We start from the raw sequence: 18,246 nt of genomic DNA on the forward strand, positions 1-18,246 counted from the left end.
GGGCTGGGATGCAACATTCTAACGCCGACGCATTGTCCCGCCGCCCATGTGCTGCTGAGGGCTGCCATTACTGTGAAAAGAGGGAGGTGAGAGAAAAAGAGCTCACACAGCAGGACAACACAGCCGATCTTAACTGTAGGACTCTGCGGGTGGGGGGATGCAGTAGAAGTGGAGGTCTCAGCAGGAGCAGGACAGTGACCTGGAACCGGTGATGCAGTGGCTGGAGAGGGAGCGGAGACTGCCCTGGGAGGAGATCACTGGCCTCTCAACTGCCACCAAAGGACTGTGGTCCAAGTTTGTTTCGCTACGCCTTAAAGACGGGGTGCTGCAGCAGGCTTGGAAGGAACCTACCACAGGGGAGGAGAGATGGCGGGTGGTAGTGCCCAGGTTACTGAGAACTGCGGTTCTGGAGGCCTGTCATGGGGGCACGAGGTCAGAACACTTCGGGGTTTCCAAAACCCTTCGCCCCCTACGCCAGGGCTTCTACTGGGGCCAGCATAGGCGAAATGCAGAAGACTTCTGCCGCTGCTGTGACGCCTGCGCGGCTCACAAGGGTCCCTTAGACCAGTCCCTTAGACCAGTCAGCTCCAACAGGAGCACCCATGGAAAGGGTGGCTGTGGACGTTATGGGGCCCTTTCCCTGCACCGAGAGGTAACCGTTATGTCCTTGCAGCCTCGGACTATTTTACCAAGTGGCCGGAAGCATACGCCATACCCGACCAAGAGGCGGAGACTGTAGTGGATGCCCTGGTGGAAGGCATGTTCAGCAGGTTTGGCACAGCAATCTCTATACACAGTGACCAGGGGAGGAATTTCGAGTCGAAAGTATTCGCCGCTGTGTGTGAAAGGCTGAACATGCAGAAAACCCGCACAACACCGCTGCGACCCCAAAGTGACGGCCTAGTGGAGAGGTTCAACAGGACATTGGCTCAACAGCTAGCCATCCTGACTGCAGACCACCAGCGTGATTGGGACACCCACCTCCCTCTCATCCTCATGGCATACAGATCTGCAGTGCAAGGCTCATGCTGGGGAGGGAGCTCCGGACTCCGCCAGAGGTGGCTTTTGGACAGCCACCAGATGCTCCAGATGCACCGCCCAGGCAGGACTACGCAAAAAAGCTGCAGGATTGCATGGAGTCAGCTCATGCCTTTGCTCGAGGGCAGCTGGAGAAAGCAGGCATGAGACAGAAGAGGAACTACGATGTGACAACAAAAGGGAGACACTTCCAGGCGGGGGAATTGGTCTGGGTGTACAACCCAAAGAGGAGGAAGGGGCACTGCCCCAAATTGGACAGCCACTGGGATGGACCTTGTTGGGTCTTAGAGTGGGTGGGAGAGGTGGTTTACAGGGCGCAGGTACCACCCAGGGGAAGGAAGGTGGCCCTACATTGAGACAGACTGGCCCCTTATAGAGGACACTCACTCCACTGTTTCCCTCATGGACCAGTGCAGGCCCCAGCGGATCCCCAGGTCACATCAGATGCTGTCTTTCCCCCTGCATCACCTGCTCATACTGGAATGGAACCCCCCATTTCCCCCTTGCAGCTGAGTCCGTCAACCACTCCACCTGCTTCTCAGCCCCACAATGTCCCTGAACGGCCAAAGAGACTCCGGCAGTTGCCACCGTACCTCAGAGACTTTGTTGTTCCCTCTGGGACGAGGGACTTTTTGTTGGGGGGCAGTGTAATGACCACTGAGTTCATTATGTGTTGTGTTCACTGTGCAGGGACAGCCTAACCACAAGGAGGCAGCACAGGGATGGGAGTGTGGCTGCGAGTTAGTTAAGCGTGTTGCCTGTGTTAGAGGGGTGTGTTAGTTTGCTACTGTGAGGACATTAGTGGTGTGGGTTACGGCCATAACAGTAGCCCTGTATGCAACTGTGTTTAACCCTGTCAGCCAAAATAAAGCCCGTTTGGTTCAACCTGACCTGTCCGGTGATTAGTAGAATAAGCGGACGTTACAATATGCAGCCTGTCGCTGTTGCTGAGTCACTGCTAACAGCAGCTCATTAGCCTGATATGTTTAGCATTGTGTAGCTGAGAAAAATGCTGTGAATTAGTTTTTCCACATTTATTTTTATAAACATATCAACAGCAGAATGTGCACCTGGATTATGCACAGCTTACTTTACATTACTGTGCTAAGCTGAAAAATTACTGTTTTAATTTTGGAGCAGATGTTTGTGCTTTATATGCACATTGTTTATGGTTGTTTTATAGCAGTTGATCAACAGTGGGTTATTTTATTATTACAGCACTAATATGAAGCTGTATGGACACAAATGACCCAAATAAATAATACATTCTTTAATTCTAAGTAACTCAAAAGTTTACTTTTTCCAGTAACGCATTACTTTTTGGTGTAAGTATTCAAAATAGTAACTAGCACAACACTGCTTATTAGCATATAATACTATTACTAGTGACACTTTTGCTTCACGAGTGAGAAGTGTACTAATGAAAATTGAGTACATGTTCTTCAATTTTGAGCACAAGTACTGATATCAATCAAACTGTCTTAAATAGGGTTGATAATCTTCAAACTCAAACCCAGTTCCCATATGGAACTGTCGACTGTTAAATATTGCTTGACGCTGTTGCTTTCACCTCAATACCAGCAGATGGCGCCATAGCAGCACTGCAGCATCACACTCTCAAGTCCTTATCAATGAAACACTGATCAAATAGTAATTTTACAAACATGAACATACAGTAACAATGAACAGGTTACATTGTACATCTATCATTCAAAGGTTCTTTTATGCAGTAGTCTACATTGTTTGGGCCAAGCACATCTAATAAGTTAAATAGATGTATCATGGTAACTAAACAATGGTTGTTTTTTCCATGGATTAATAAGAGCTGGATTAATAAGTTTATATATACTAGTACAGTGCCTGTTTAAAGTATGTATTCATATAGTGGGAGCATAAGTAGAGTTGTCAATTATGACCAAATGAGTATGTATTTGAAGGTTGGCTGTACAAAGAGGTAGTACATACTCTGTACTCAGTAGTGTTATAAAGGGGTTTATTTGCAGGTGCAAAGTAAAATAGCGTGTGCGATTTCCCTGGTTTAATTTTATGGGACATGTGCATGATAAATGCGTTTGTTGTTTTTTTATACCTATTTTTATATTTTTTTTGTTTGATGTATTTTTCTGTAATGTATGTTTTTTGGAGTCATTATGTGTATTTCTGCATCTTTCTGTTGTCTTTTGTGCATTTTTTGTATAATTATTATTTTTTGGTGTAGTTTGTGCATTTCTATTGTTATTTTGTGTATTTTTGTATAAATATTTAGTTTTGTGTATTTTGAGTCATTCTCATATGTTTGTTGTTGTTTGGTGTATTTTTCTGGAATGTTTGTTTTTTGGAGTAATTTTGTGTGTTTTTGGAGCCTTTTTGTATAATTTTATGCATTTCTGTTGTTATTTTGTGTAGTTTTTGTATAAATATTGTTTAGTTTTTTGTTTTATTTTACTCATTTAGTATATTTTTTTATAAATTGTGTGCATGTGTGCATGCGTGCGTGTCTACATCCATCTCCTCCGTACGTTATTTCTCACAAACGCGCGTCTTGCACATAATCCGTTGCAGGTTGTTAAAGAGAGACACGGAAGTACCACGAAAAATAAACGTTTTGCAACACCAAAGTCGCAACTCTCTCTAAACGGCTCTGTGTGTGAGTTCAGTATTTTCTTCCGGTGGAGTGCACGCACGTGCCATAGCCGTGTGTGTGCTTACATAGTAGCTGCTAGCATCTTTCTTAGCACATAGAATAATATAAGAAGAAACACTCACCCTTGCGCAAAACAAACAATAATCATAGTGGATCCGTGTTGTGAACCCATCCGCTCACAAAAATGTTACATTCCTCTGTCTGAAGAAGCAGAATGTTTGTGATATAATCGGCTAATGACCGTCAGCACAGCCACCGTCCACAGTCATGAGACGAAGGAGGAAGTGAAGTCCGTGACCCGAGATTTAAAGGAAGTTTGGAATCACGAGAATAATATTCAACTATGAAATATTAACCTAAATGACTTTTAGCGGTACAAAACGTTTTTAATATTGACCTTTTTTTTTTTTTTTAACCCAAACAAACTGCGATACAGTAACGTCATGAACCCGGAGTAGCGCGCTCAATACCGCGCTCTTACCAAGGGAGCCGTAATTATAAAATGAAAGTTTTGACCGTTTTGCTACACCAAATTAATCCAAAATAACAGATACACACACTTAGGGTATTTGGAAGCCGTTGACTAAGTTTCAAGTCGAACTCACATCGCATCGGGGAGATATTCGCTCCACACACACACACAAACCATCCTTGTATATATAGATAGATAGATAGATTTAATGAACACGTCTCCAGCCCTGGTTTGTGAGCGAACCCGCAAGCTCTTCGAGTGTTTAATTATATATCCGGGGGCGAAATTCCCCCGGTAGCGTTGTCTGCTACCTCCTGAATTGATGCACCCCTATCACTCTGCCACATATATACATATATATTTTCATATATATATATTCAGACTGTCATATATACATTTAAACTTTCCTTATATATATCAATTTAAAAGAAATGGATAGTGAAGGCTGGTGCATCAAAAACAAATATAATTTTCTAAATCACACTTTGAAAAACTTGAGTACAGGTTTAGATTTGTTGTTTCCACTGTAGAAAAAATCTGAATCCATGCACGGGAAGAGCGCCACAAGCATGTTAATGTTTTCAACAGATTAAAAAAATGTTCATTCAATGTTGAAACACCTTTGATTTGCATTTAGAGAATACAAAATGTTTATTGTACTTAGGCTACAACTAACAAAGGAAGAGCAAGGACATTTCCGCAATGTGATAATGCACTAATAATGACTTTATAACATCTGTCACTAAACATCTGGAGGGCCGTGCAACTGGAATTTATTATATCCATTATTCAAACGCAATATACATTGCCTCACCCGCTTTAGGACATCTGAGCATAATTGGAACCATTCCAGGCTAACCTCTCAGCCAGATGTCTGTCCATCAACAGTCTGTTATTGAAAGTCACAGTCATGTAGATAATAAAAAAAGAAGGGTTGGTAACCATAACCCTGTAGCATGGAGGAGGATTAGGTACAGCTGGAAGCTGATGAAAGTGGGACAGCTGAGAGAATGTGTGCTTGCGTAAACCTCCCTTGAGATGTTCAGTAGTGGTTTGAGTTAAAGCCTTATTTCGTGCTACAAAGCCTCTGAATGTGTAGCTGCAGCAATACTGAATGCATATACAGTAATGTGCAAAGGGTTTACATTTTACCTCACGTTTTTTGAAAAACATATCAATTGGAGTTTCATGAGAAGATGGTCAGTGCAAAGATTCTCTCAACAAAGCATGAAAAGCCGACTACTAACAAAGACAAGGTTATGACAGGAAATGTTCAGCCAAAAGTAAAATACAAAGTTATATGAATTGTTAAATACTGTATATACAGTAAAGGCGCAGACACTTGTACAACCTCTCATCTTCAGTACTGAAGAAATAATCAGGAATTAAAGTGAAATTAGACCTTTGAAGGTGTGCTGTTGTATCTTTATTTTGTTGAATAAACATTTGCGTCATAGTTTTCATAGACTGCATTTTTTTAAGTGACAATAACTAAACTATTACTTAAAAAAAAAAAGATTGTACATGTTAACAAAAACTTAATCAAAATATATTTATATTTTCATTGACTAATAAAAACGAAACTGTAATTTGGTCACATGGGACAAAATCCAATCAGAACTCATTTGATCTAATTCATTGATCACATCAAATGTATGTATTTACAAACTTTATTATCATCCCATATTATTCAGTGTTGCCACAGATACCTTAAAAAAGTGATTAATTATTGTACTAGTCTGAGCACTGCATCTCAATTTGTGGCCAAAGCATATATATATATATATATATATATATATATATATATATATATATATATATATATATATATATATATATATATTTTTTTTTTTTTTTTCCAATAGCCTTTTTTTGTCTGCACATGCAGTCAAAGGTCAACACTACAAGAAGTGCAATCTTTTTTTAGACAGCAATGCATTTTTTTTTGTTTTTTTTGTTATTGCAATTAAATAAATTGCATTATTTTATTGCATAATTGTGACCATCACCAGCCTTCCCTAAGGAAGGGTAAGAAACACTTTATTAAAGGGAGAATATAAAAAGAGAGGGCAGTGTTACACCGAGGTGAGGGGGTGGGGGGGGAGGTGGAGGGGGAAGGGAGCAGGGAGGAGCGATTCAAGGTAGAGAAATGGAAGGGTGGGGAAGAGTTGATTACTGTAAAGTGAGAGTGAGATGTGAAGTTGTAGGCATGAGGCTTAACTATAATGGTGGTGGTTGTGGGCAGAGGGAAGGAGTGAGTGGTAATACCTGAAACAGGTGTTTGGGATCAACGTGTCTAAAGTTAAGCCCACTACAAGTTTTATCCCACAGTCCAAGGCATGCTAGTGCATCGTAGACCAATGAATGTGCAAGATACTGCCACTGTAAACACAAGCGCTGCCCCGGACTTGAGGACGCAGCCAGAATAGCAGAAAGAGCGGGGGCCAGGGAGCCCAGGCAACCCCCCGGCTGAGCAGCCCCCCCCGACGCCCCCAAGACACCAAGCCGAGAGACAGCCACCGGCCCCCACATACACACCCGAGAAAGCACCTAGAAGCCGAAGAGCCGGCGCACTCCGCACTCCGTCTAGGACAAAGGAATTGCGCAAGAAAAAAAAACAAAAAATAAGAACTACGAGAACCATGTATCTTGGCAATTGCCAAATATATTCAATAATACATAATCCATCTCAGTATACAGTATTAATGTTTTATTTTAGTTTGAGAGTGAAGCAATAACAGCCCACATGGTTTTTACTGTATGGGACGGAGTTTGAATGTTTGTTAATTATTCACACTGTACATTCATACAACTTATTTTTTAAATAGTGAGGAACTTAAGATATTTCAGCCTATTACAAGTTTAAAGCTTGGATACGACGAGGAGTGTATTCATGAGATTGACTGTGTTAAATCAATTCAATAAGCTGTCCTCTTAAGGTCTACTATATTCGGAGACAGGAGACAGTTAATGAGATTATGCTTTGAAACGCAGTTCACCCAGTACATCTCACTAAGGGAAAGGGTAAGAGTGATTACGTACAGAAAATTTACCTTGCTTGATCATAGGTAGTAGACGATTCTGGTGTGTTACTACATTGCCATATGTCATGTGGATGACAAAAGATTTAGGTTTATCAGCTGATATATATACATTTGATACTGGGAGAACATGCAAACGGCACTGAAAACATTATTTTTATTTAAAAAAAAAACATCACAAAGTTGTTAAACTTTGCTCCAGTTCTTGATCAAAAACTTAATGTATGTTCTCAGTGTTACCTGCATACACACCCACACACACACACACACACATACACACCATAACAGCAACATGTGTGTGTGTGTGTGTGTGACGCAGAGAGTCTACTAATAGCAGGATTAGTCCTAAGGCCTCACTCCTGACAGCTCTCACTCCATGCATGGAGCACGGTGAGGACAGGAGCCCACGGTCTACCTCTGTCTAACTGGGATTTACAGGACTCTGCTGAGACTCTCTGACTCACACATTTAGAAAAAATAAGAAAAGACTTTGTAGCTGGATCATCACTGATTAAAGCATCATGGGAGAGTGGACTATATTAGAGCGTCTCTTAGAGGCAGCTGTGCAGCAGCACTCTACTATGATCGGAAGGTAAGAAAGCACTAATGATAATAACAAAAGAAAAGAAAATATTATCCTTCACATGGTCATCTCGCTCTGCAGAGTTTGCATGTTCCCCCTTTACTTACTTATGTGGATTTTTTTCTTTACATTATTGGACTTTCTAAAGTAAGCATTGCTGTATGAATCTATTTCTCAATATTTTAGCAAAGTGATCAACATGCAACTTCTCCAGGGTGTACTCTGCCTCTCTAAGGCAACTGTGGAGCCATAGCAGGGGTGTCTGTATCATTACAAAATTTCTACGTTATGTATTATTATGAAATTATTTTAGGCAATCTTTACGTTCATTTCTTCGACAAAGATATTAAATTGTTAAGTTAAGACATTTAAAGAATAAATCATTCCTATGGCATTTAGAGCTACAAATGTCAGTAAATTGTATTTATTGCCGTTAGGATTATGAGGGGTCTTTTAAAAATCTTCTCCCCTGTGAGTGGTCCTAAGGATCCAAAAATCCAACACCCACTACAAATTTCAAAAAAATTATGTTACAATTTATGTATTTATTTATTTTTGTAAATAAACAAATCAATCACCCGTTTACGGAGCAAAAACTCTACTACGGTTAAAGTATTCAGTCAATGGGAAGGGAATGTTTCAGAGCTCTGTGATTGGTCAGATTTTGTATTTCACAGCTCCAATGAAATACAAGACAAGGAACACTTTGGACAGGACACCATTCAGCTGTAGAGCCAACACGTGTTGTAAAATATATTAGTTCTAACACCGTGATAACCTTTCATTTGCTCTGAGTAGTCAATATGCTTCTTTAATATTCAATAGTTCAGTGTTTGTACACCGAGAGTCAAACCCAGATTCATCTTGCTGTAAATAACATATGTTGTGCGGTCTGATTGGATAGTCATCCATAAAGCTCATAGACATCACATTGGCTACTGCTGATCTAAACCTTATTTACATTCTATAAGGTAGTACGAAGCAACTGATAAGAATAAAAGAAATTGAGCTACGGTGAGATTCATTTGGGTAAAACCAGAGCCATATAGGGAGAGAGTTGCGACAACTCCGTTCACTCCAATGTTTTTCTTCTTTTTTTTTTTTTACAGCAATGACGGCTCATGGAGCCTCACATTTTATCCCAGAAGTGAGCAGTTGAAGCATTGAAGCTACAGCAGATGAGACAAATTGTGATGCACTTTTGAACTTTAAGATGTTTAAATAATTATATTGGATATTATTATTATTGTTGTTGTTGTTGCTGTTATTATCAGAGTATCTAAAACAATTAACATGTGGTGTTCTTTTAATTACCCCTGTTTTAAAGAAAATTAAAGAAAATTCAAAGCACTACATACTGTATACAATACATATTAACACATTTTTTAACCAAATTAATGTTGGCCTTAACTACGTCAAAAAAAGAAGGTAAGCTAGCTTCTATAGTGAGGAATACAGATATTAAAAAACACAAAATTGAGGACAGTTACAAAAGAATTTTGTGCATTTTAGTTCAGGGTGTCGGAATATGGAACAATCTAAATGATGACATCAATTATTAAGCTCCCTTAAATACACAGACAACTTGACTCAAAGACATTCACAAAATAACAACAAAAACACAGAAAATGACTCCTAAAACTCTAAAAAAAAAAAACAACAAATACACTGAAAATAACTCAAAAAACCCTTGAAAAATAAGGAAATACCAAATACGCAGAAAATTATTCCAAAAATACACACAAAAAAACAACAAAAACAGAGAAAATACATAAAATACATAAAAATGAGGATATAAACAGACAAAATGACTCACAATTAAAAGAAAATTCAAAGCAATATATACTGTATATAATACGTATTAACACATTTTTTAACCAAATTAATGTTGGCCTTAACTACACAAAAAAGGAGGTAAGGTAGTTGTTTATACTAATCATTAACATGAATTTACATTAGGGAAAAACACTATTTATGGAACTACATAAGCAAATATTGTATATACACTTACATATGATGGTGTACTGTATAAATATTGTCAATCAATGCAATTATTGACGACAAATTACCGAAAATCCCAGTTATGTCAATGGATTCGAATTGCCTGGCACTAACTTCCAGGACAAAATTCAGTCTTTCATGAATCACGTGACGGTCAAGCATTTTGGACTTCCATTGTCGCAACTCTCTCTCTATATGACTCTGGGTAAAACTATCTCCTGGAGTGTCCCTACAGTGGTCCAGAAGGGCCACACAACACAACACACCAACGAAAGTCACAACACACCAACAAAAGACACAACACACCAACAAAAGTCACAACACACCAACAAAAGTCACAACGGAAAAGAGGGGGAGATTCCAAAACACAGGACAAGATGTTAATATCATTTTTGTGCGAGCATGTACAAAAGTTGATGAAAGGGCCTGGGGAACAGGACACCCCCGAACACACACACACACACAGCAAGCAAGGGCCTAGGATGCATCATCACTAGTGTTCCTACGGATCATAGGATGTTTTGGCCATTCACTATACACTCTCCCGAGAGGCAGCCAGTCACAGGATGATCAGCTCATAGCTTGCATCCCAGGCCCACGCATGGCATAGGCGCCCTGCCCCCCAAGCCAAGTCTGAGCCGACCGCATACCCCTAACCTGCTATTTGGAGGCCCAAGAGGTATTGTTCCTCTTCAGCCAGAGCCACTGGCTGCTTCCCTCTGCTGACTCCGATGCAGCTTTGTTGGCTGCACGCTGGCAATGACCCCTGACTCCCAGGTTTCTGAGTAGTTTGGTGGTAGATGTTGCCACAAACCCTCTTTATCCAACCTCCACTGGGCGGACTTTTGTATTTCAGCCGCGATGTTGTGCTTCTGCAGCTAATTCGGCATAGCGCAGGTGTTTTCGCTCATATGCCTCCTCTACGGAATCCTCCCAGGGTACGGTGAGCTCGATGATGTAAACATTCATTAGAGAGCGGGACCAGAGCACCAGATCAGGTCTTAAGGTGGTGGTGGCGATCTCTGTAGGAAACACCAGTTGGCCAATATTTACCAACATTGCCCAGTCAAAAGGCACAAGCTGGATCCTCCCCAAACCACTGATGGAGATTGGCAGGTGTTGGAAGGACGTCATAAGTAGCCCTCATGGTAAAGCGCAAACTCTGTGCTTCCTTGGCCCACACCTCTCTCCAGCTGAGCTTCCTCCTCTCCACATTGTTCCGCCGTGTCCACTGTCCCTGTTTGCCAAGGGAGACCACCTTGGCCCACCTTGCAGCCTCTTCCTGACGGCGTACTTCTTCCACCACCATCTTTCTCTGTGTTGGTGCAGTTTCTTTGCTCCAAGCTGGGTGGCTGGTAATTAGTCCAATGCCTCCTCCTCCATGCTGAACATTCCCCACAATGTCAGCATGTCTGAGAGCTGATGTTGCCTCCTCCGCTGCTGTTGCTGGAGTCTATTTGCGCCCAGTAGCTAAGGTTGGTGCGTTGTTTCTCACCACTTTGTCTTTGGATTCGTTCAGTGTCATCTGTAGTCGTGCTTTAGCGCACTTGAACTCCTCCAAGAGACTGGTGAGGGGCAACTTGAGGACACCATCTCCATAGAGGTCTATGTTGGTGAGGCATCGCGGAAGTCCAAGCCACTTTTTGATGTACGCTGTGACTCCTCTTTCCAGTTTCTGTACTGTTGAGATGGGGACCTCATACACTGCAAGGGGCCACAACAACCGGGGTAGGAGACCTAATTGAAGGCACCAACTCTTTAACTTCCCAGGTAGCTGGGTGTTATTGATGGACTGTGGGCCAGCGCTGATGTCCTTGCGCAGCTGTTGCACCTGGTACCTGTCCTTCAGGCTTGCATCATAGCATTCAGATACTGTTGGGATTGGATCATCACCAATGAAGAACTTCAAGTCAGCAAGCACTCCTTTCACCACAGAGATGCTGCTTGACTTAGATGGCTTGATCTTCATACGGGCCCAACTGATGTTCTCCTCCAGTTTCCTTGAGCAACCTCTTGGTGCATGGGATGGTGGTGGTCAGGGTGGTGATGTCATCTATGTAGGCTCTGAGGGGAGGAAGGCGCAGACAAGAGCTGACCTGCTGTCCACCTACAACCCATTTTGAGGTTCGATTGATGATCTCCATCGCCATGGTGAACGCCAGAGGAGAGACGGTGCATCCGGCCATGATCCCTACTTCCAAGCATGAGGTGGTGAACTCAGGGGTTGAGAAGCAGAACTCTACATCTTGAAAGTAGGCTTTAACTACAGTTGTGATGTTGTTTGGGATATGGAAGAACCTGAAAGCAGTCCAAATAAGTTCATGGGGCACAGAGCCAAAGGCCATAGCGAGATCCAGGAAGATGACATGGAGGTCCTTTTTCTCCAGCTTTGCCATTTGGATCTGGTGCCAGATCATGCCAGAGTGTTCCAGGCAGCCAGAGAAGCCTGATACCCCTGCCTTCTGTACAGTTGTATCAATGTACTCATTTCTTTGCAGGTACTCGGCCGTCCTCTGTGCAATGACACTGAAGAACACTTTACCCTCCACATTAAATAGGGATTTTCGGCGGAACTGGCTGATGTTCTTTGCATCTTTCCCCTTTGGGATCAAGACTCCGCCTGCCCTATGCCACACTTTGGGTATAATTCTCTTCTGCCATACTGTCCTCATGAGCCTCCAGAGAAATCTCAAGACATCTGGAGCGTTCTTGTATACTTTGTATGGGATTCCATTTGGCCCAGGGGCTGATGCTGTTCTTGCCCGATGGACTATGCTTTCCACTCCTTCGAGGTTGTAGGGCCAATCTCAATTTGATGTTCTGGGGGGGGGCGATTGGTGGGCTGTCTGAAGAGATGGCCAGATGTTCGTAACTCCTTGGATCAGAGTGCGTTGTTCTCAAGTGCTCCTCCAGTTCGTCTCTTGTTGTTTGTAGGGCAGTGCTTTTCTCCTTAGTGAAGGGAGTTTTAAGGAATTTGAAGGGATCCTTGTAGAACTGTGTTCGTGTATGTTCTTTCTTTCTCTTTTGTTTCCTTAAAATCTCTGCTGCTTTTATTTTCAAAATAAAATACTCTGTACCAACCTCCAGCGGGCCCATTTCAGAAATCCAAAAACCATGCGGTGTGTTGTGGCTTTTGTTGGTGTGTGTTGTGACTTTTGTTGTTGTATGTTGTGGGATTTTGTTGGTATGTGTTGTGGCATTTTGTTGGTGTGTGTTGTGACTTTTGTTGTTGTGTGTTGTGGGATTTTGTTGGTATGTGTTGTGGCATTTTGTTGGTGTGTGTTGTGACTTTTGTTGGTGTGTCGTGACTTTTGTTGGTGTGTGTTGTGGCATTTTGTTGGTGTGTGTTGTGACTTTTATTGTTGTGTGTTGTGGCATTTTGTTGGTGTGTTGTGACTTTTGTTGGTGTGTTGTGACTTTTGTTGGTGTGTGTTGTGGCATTTTGTTGGTGTGTTGTGACTTTTGTTGGTGTGTGTTGTGGCATTTTGTTGGTGTGTGTTGTGACTTTTATTGTTGTGTGTTGTGGCATTTTGTTGGTGTGTTGTGACTTTTGTTGGTGTGTTGTGGCATTTTGTTGGTGTGTTGTGACTTTTGTTGGTGTGTTGTGACTTTTGTTGGTGTGTTGTGGCATTTTGCCGGCATGTGTTGTGACTTTTGTTGGCGTGTGTTATGACTTTTGTTGGTGTGTGTTGTGACTTTTATTGGTGTGTGTTGTGGCATTTTGTTGGTGTGTTGTGACTTTTGTTGGTGTGTGTTGTGACTTTTGTTGGTGTGTTGTGACTTTTGTTGGTGTGTTGTGGCATTTTGTTGGTGTGTTGTGACTTTTGTTGGTGTGTGTTGTGACTTTTGTTGGTGTGTTGTGACTTTTGTTGGTGTGTTGTGGCATTTTGTTGGTGTGTGTTATGACTTTTGTTGGTGTGTTGTGACTTTTGTTGCTGTGTGTTGTGGGATTTTGTTGGTATGTTGTGACTTTTGTTGGTGTGTGTTGTGACTTTTGTTGGTGTGTTGTGACTTTTGTTGGTGTGTTGTGGCATTTTGTTGGTGTGTGTTGTGACTTTTGTTGGTGTGTGTTGTGACTTTTGTTGGTGTGTGTTGTGACTTTTGTTGGTGTGTGTTGTGGCATTTTGTTGGTGTGTTGTGACTTTTGTTGGTGTGTTGTGACATTTTGTTGGTGTGTGTTGTGACTTTTGTTGGTGTGTGTTGTGACTTTTGTTGGTGTGTGTTGTGGCATTTTGTTGGTGTGTGTTGTGGCATTTTGTTGGTGTGTGTTGTGGCATTTTGTTGGTGTGTGTTGTGGCATTTTGTCGGCGTGTGTTGTGACTTTTGTTGGCGTGTGTTATGACTTTTGTTGGTGTGTGTTGTGACTTTTATTGGTGTGTGTTGTGGTATTTTGTTGTTGTGTTGTGACTTTTGTTGGTCTGTTGTAACTTTTGTTCATGTGTTGTAACTTTTGTTGGCGTGTTGTGACTTTTGTTCATGTGTTGTAACTTTTGTTGGCGTGTTGTGACTTTTGTTGGTCTGTTGTAACTTTTGTTGGTGTGTTGTGACTTTTGTTGGTGTGTTGTGACTTTTGTTGGTGTGTTGTGACTTGTTGGTGTGTTGTGACTTTTGTTGGTGTGTTGTGACTTTTATTGGTCTGTTGTACACACATTAGTAGCTCTAGGCATCTTCTTCTGCTTCTACTTCTTCTTCTACTAATGAATGACACCACAGGTCTTTCGCCTGCTGCACTACATCCATCATTGGGAGTTTTTTACTCCTATGTTAAACAGTGAATCATTTGGATGTTGCTTTCTTCAACGATCCTATAAAACCTTCTTATTTGTTATTACGAAATGAATAATTCATATTACTTTTATCCAAGTCATTTTATGGCACATGTACTGTATAAATTTAAAGAAACATACACCATAAACCACCAATCTGGAAGAGAGAGATTCTACTGATGGACCACTAAATGCTTTTTATGGTAAAAGATAAATTTTAAATTCTATTTTCAATTTCGCAGAAAGCCAGTGATGAGAAGCCAGTACTGGATAATTTTTTTTCTCCTGCTTAGGGTTGTTACACTCCAGGTTTTAGAGATATTATGTACGTGAACGAAGAAAGTCCTCAAGACTTGCTTTGTGGGCATGTTCAAAGATAAATCTGAAATTAAAAAAGAGTTAGAGTTTCAAGGTTATTGGAAAGGTTGAAATTTACTTACCCCCACCAAATTTAACAGTTTACAACCTTTATAATGTGGAAACCTTTTAAACCTATATCACTGTGTCCATCCTTCTTCTCGCTGCTCTGTAACAAATGATGTCATGTCCTCTTGGTCTCAGTCTGTGTTTTACCTCATGGTCTTTTAATGAAAGCCATGAACACATATTTATCCTTAACAGTGACAGCTGGCCTGGCTAAACGACTGCTCTTCAGCCTGATCTGAGTTTAGTGAAACCAAAAAAGCCAGCGGGGTCAGAGAGAGTTTAGTAACTGGAAAAGAACTCATAGAGTTTTTGAATTTACAACCTCACAAACTGAATGGTAACAACCTATTTCACCATTGTGGAATAGGTACTGTGACTTACGGTCAGCTGGAATTCAAACTGGACAGTGGTCAGAGAGACAGTCACAGGAAATGTTTCAGCCAGAGCATTTGTTTCAAATCCATCAATTAATTTAGACATTTAACAAACATCAAAGTAAATCATAGATTTCCTAAATCTCACAGTGTGTGTCAGCAAATCATATAAAACATAAATCTCCAGAGACAATTTTCTTTACTCACTAATTAAAATACATTTGACTGACAAATAACAAGGCCTGTTGTACTGTTAACCTTGAAGCTGTCACTGTCCAAGCACATTACTGTAAAATATAAAATAACAATTTACACACATTGGTAATTTTGTTTTCCACTACATTCTTTTACAGTAAGTGACAATAGCTGGACTTTGACTAATTCTAAAAAAAAAAAAAGCAGTGAACAAAAACAATGCATGCGTGTGTGCGTGTGTGTGTTTGAGTTACATCAAAGGTTTACTGATCAGTGGCAGGACACAGCATAATGTCAAAGCAGCTGAATGTTTACATTTACAGTTAATATTTTTCTTTACGTTATACAACTTTACCAAAAATCGAAGCAAAAAATATTTTCAAACCTAATAACTCTAGAATTTAACAAGAGGAAAAGAAAGGAAAAAGGAAGGACACATAATTTTTTCAAGACACACACTTGTCGTTATATTTTAAACATTGTAAAACATTAAAGTCAGTGTTACTCAGTAAATGTATAATATTGAAATGAAAAAATTGTGATCAGAAACTGATTCATGTGTTTTCTGAGTAGTCACTGTACAGTGTTTGTTTGTTTGTTTGTTTGTTTGTTTTTTACACCTCATTTTTCCCTTACAAGCAACAATTAAGTCAATGTTAAATAATGCATCATTTATCAAAGCTGTAAGTGATTGTTTCTTGATATTCAGTTTACCGGTAATAAATCCCTCATTGTGCACTCAGGGAGATAAACACGTTCTGACGACCATTAAAGAGATATTTTTTACTAAATAAAATTTTTTTACACAATTCTCAGCAGTCTTCTTACTGTGCTTCTCTGAGACAATGAAATTACTAAATAACACTTCACTGTGTGATCCTCAGAGACTGAATAGAACACAAACCTGGAATCTGAAAGTTTTGCATCAATTCCCCAATTAAATGTGTGTGTTGTCCATCACTGATAATCACATATTCCGTGATCTACTGGCTTGTAACAAAAAGCAACTATAAAAATTTTTTAGAACCACTTTCATACTTTCATATGATTTTCAAACTCACTTATTTCAGTCAAACTTACCTACAAGCTTGGTTTAGAACTGTAAAAGATTATTTTTTGATATTTTTAGCCTCAGTTTTTTTTCAGTGTCTGTGCATTGAGAGCAATCGCTTGTTTACTTGGCCAAATAAATCTGAATCTAACTGTGGTAGCTAACACACTTCTTCCCTCTCTTTGATTCCTCCATCAGGATCCTGCTGACAGTGGTTGTGATCTTCCGGATTTTGATCGTGGCCATAGTCGGCGAGACTGTGTACAATGATGAGCAGTCAATGTTTCTGTGCAACACTTTACAGCCAGGCTGCAACCAGGCCTGCTACGACAAAGCTTTTCCTATTTCCCACATTCGATACTGGGTGTTTCAGATCATCATGGTGTGTTGCCCTAGCCTGTGTTTCATCACTTACTCTGTGCATCAGTCGGCCAAACAAAAGGAGCGACGCTTTTCCACAGTCTATCTCTCTCTGGAGAGGGACCAGGGCTTATTTAGGAGAGATGACGGCTTGAGGATTAAGAACACCCTTGTGAATGGAATGCTGCAGAACACTGAAAATTCAAATAAGGAGGCAGAGCCGGATTGTTTTGAAGTCAAAGATATTCCAAACTCAACTCTGCGATCAACAAAGTCCAAAATGAGGAGGCAAGAGGGCATCTCCAGGTTCTATATAATTCAGGTGGTGTTCAGAAATGTGCTGGAGATTGGGTTTCTAGTGGGTCAGTACCTGTTATATGGATTTAAAGTTATGGCTGTGTACGAGTGTAACCAGTACCCTTGCATAAAAGACGTGGAGTGCTACGTTTCGAGGCCAACAGAAAAGACAGTGTTTTTAGTCTTCATGTTTGCCGTCAGCGGATTTTGTGTTGTACTAAACTTGGCAGAACTCAACCATCTGGGGTGGAGGAAGATCAAAGCTGCTGTCAGAGGAGTGCAAGCCCGAAGGAAGTCAGTTTATGAGATCAGAAATAAGGACGGATCCAAATCGAGTATCGCCAACTTTGGTCGGACTCAGTCAAGTGATTCAGCATATGTATAATTGTACCTCACACACAAACACACGGACAATTTCATTGCCTCTACTCAAATATAACAATGTTGTTCAAATGTTCTTTACTGGGGAAGCAAAACAAAACCTTTTGAGACTGAGATGACAGTTATTTAAACAATAAGCCCACACCAAAAACTCATATAGATGTTTAGTAATATAGATGTTTTTCTAAGGATTTCTTTGAGGGAAATGTGATGTCTTTACTGAAAAAAGACAAAATAACCCTTCTCCAGTGGGTGATTTTGATGACTTTGAACTGAAAGTGTAAAAAAGGAGCTAAGTGTAAATAGCCAAAGACAATCATTCCTAATTTAATTTAGTGTTATTCTTTGTTACTCTGATCATTTTTATCATGCAGATGCTGCTTACAGTTTTTGCCCATTGCTTGAACATGTTTAGCAAAACTTGGCTCATTGTGTCAAAACTCTAAACACAAGCAAATAAACCATTCACATCTATGTCAAATTGAATCTCTGCTGTCAAAACCTAACATTCTTTTGTCAAAATGTCACTGTGATGACAAAACGATACCCACTTCTATCATATGAACACACTATTCAAATGAGCAGCAACACACCAGACTAATGTGTGAATAGACTCT

At 40.7% G+C, this 18,246-nt stretch overlaps 1 protein-coding gene across 1 annotated transcript; it reads left to right on the forward strand.

Moving 5' to 3' along the window:
- The first annotated feature begins 7,716 nt into the window (after positions 1-7,716).
- Positions 7,717-17,633, forward strand: gjd2b (gap junction protein delta 2b). The gene is made up of 2 exons (XM_028439927.1): positions 7,717-7,787; positions 16,790-17,633. The coding sequence occupies exons 1-2, from the start codon at positions 7,717-7,719 to the stop codon at positions 17,631-17,633; spliced, it is 915 nt and encodes a 304-aa protein (XP_028295728.1).
- The last annotated feature ends 613 nt before the right edge of the window (positions 17,634-18,246 follow it).

Source organism: Gouania willdenowi, chromosome 24 (assembly GCF_900634775.1).
Source record: "Gouania willdenowi chromosome 24, fGouWil2.1, whole genome shotgun sequence".
NCBI lineage: Eukaryota > Metazoa > Chordata > Actinopteri > Blenniiformes > Gobiesocidae > Gouania > Gouania willdenowi.

Excerpts from the sequence above, each read along its gene's own strand:
- gjd2b (XM_028439927.1), top strand. The coding sequence starts at position 7,717 with ATGGGAGAGTGGACTATATTAGAGCGTCTCTTAGAGGCAGCTGTGCAG. Across the intron at positions 7,788-16,789 it reads CACTCTACTATGATCGGAAG|GATCCTGCTGACAGTGGTTG; the intron begins GTAAGAAAGCAC and ends TTCCTCCATCAG.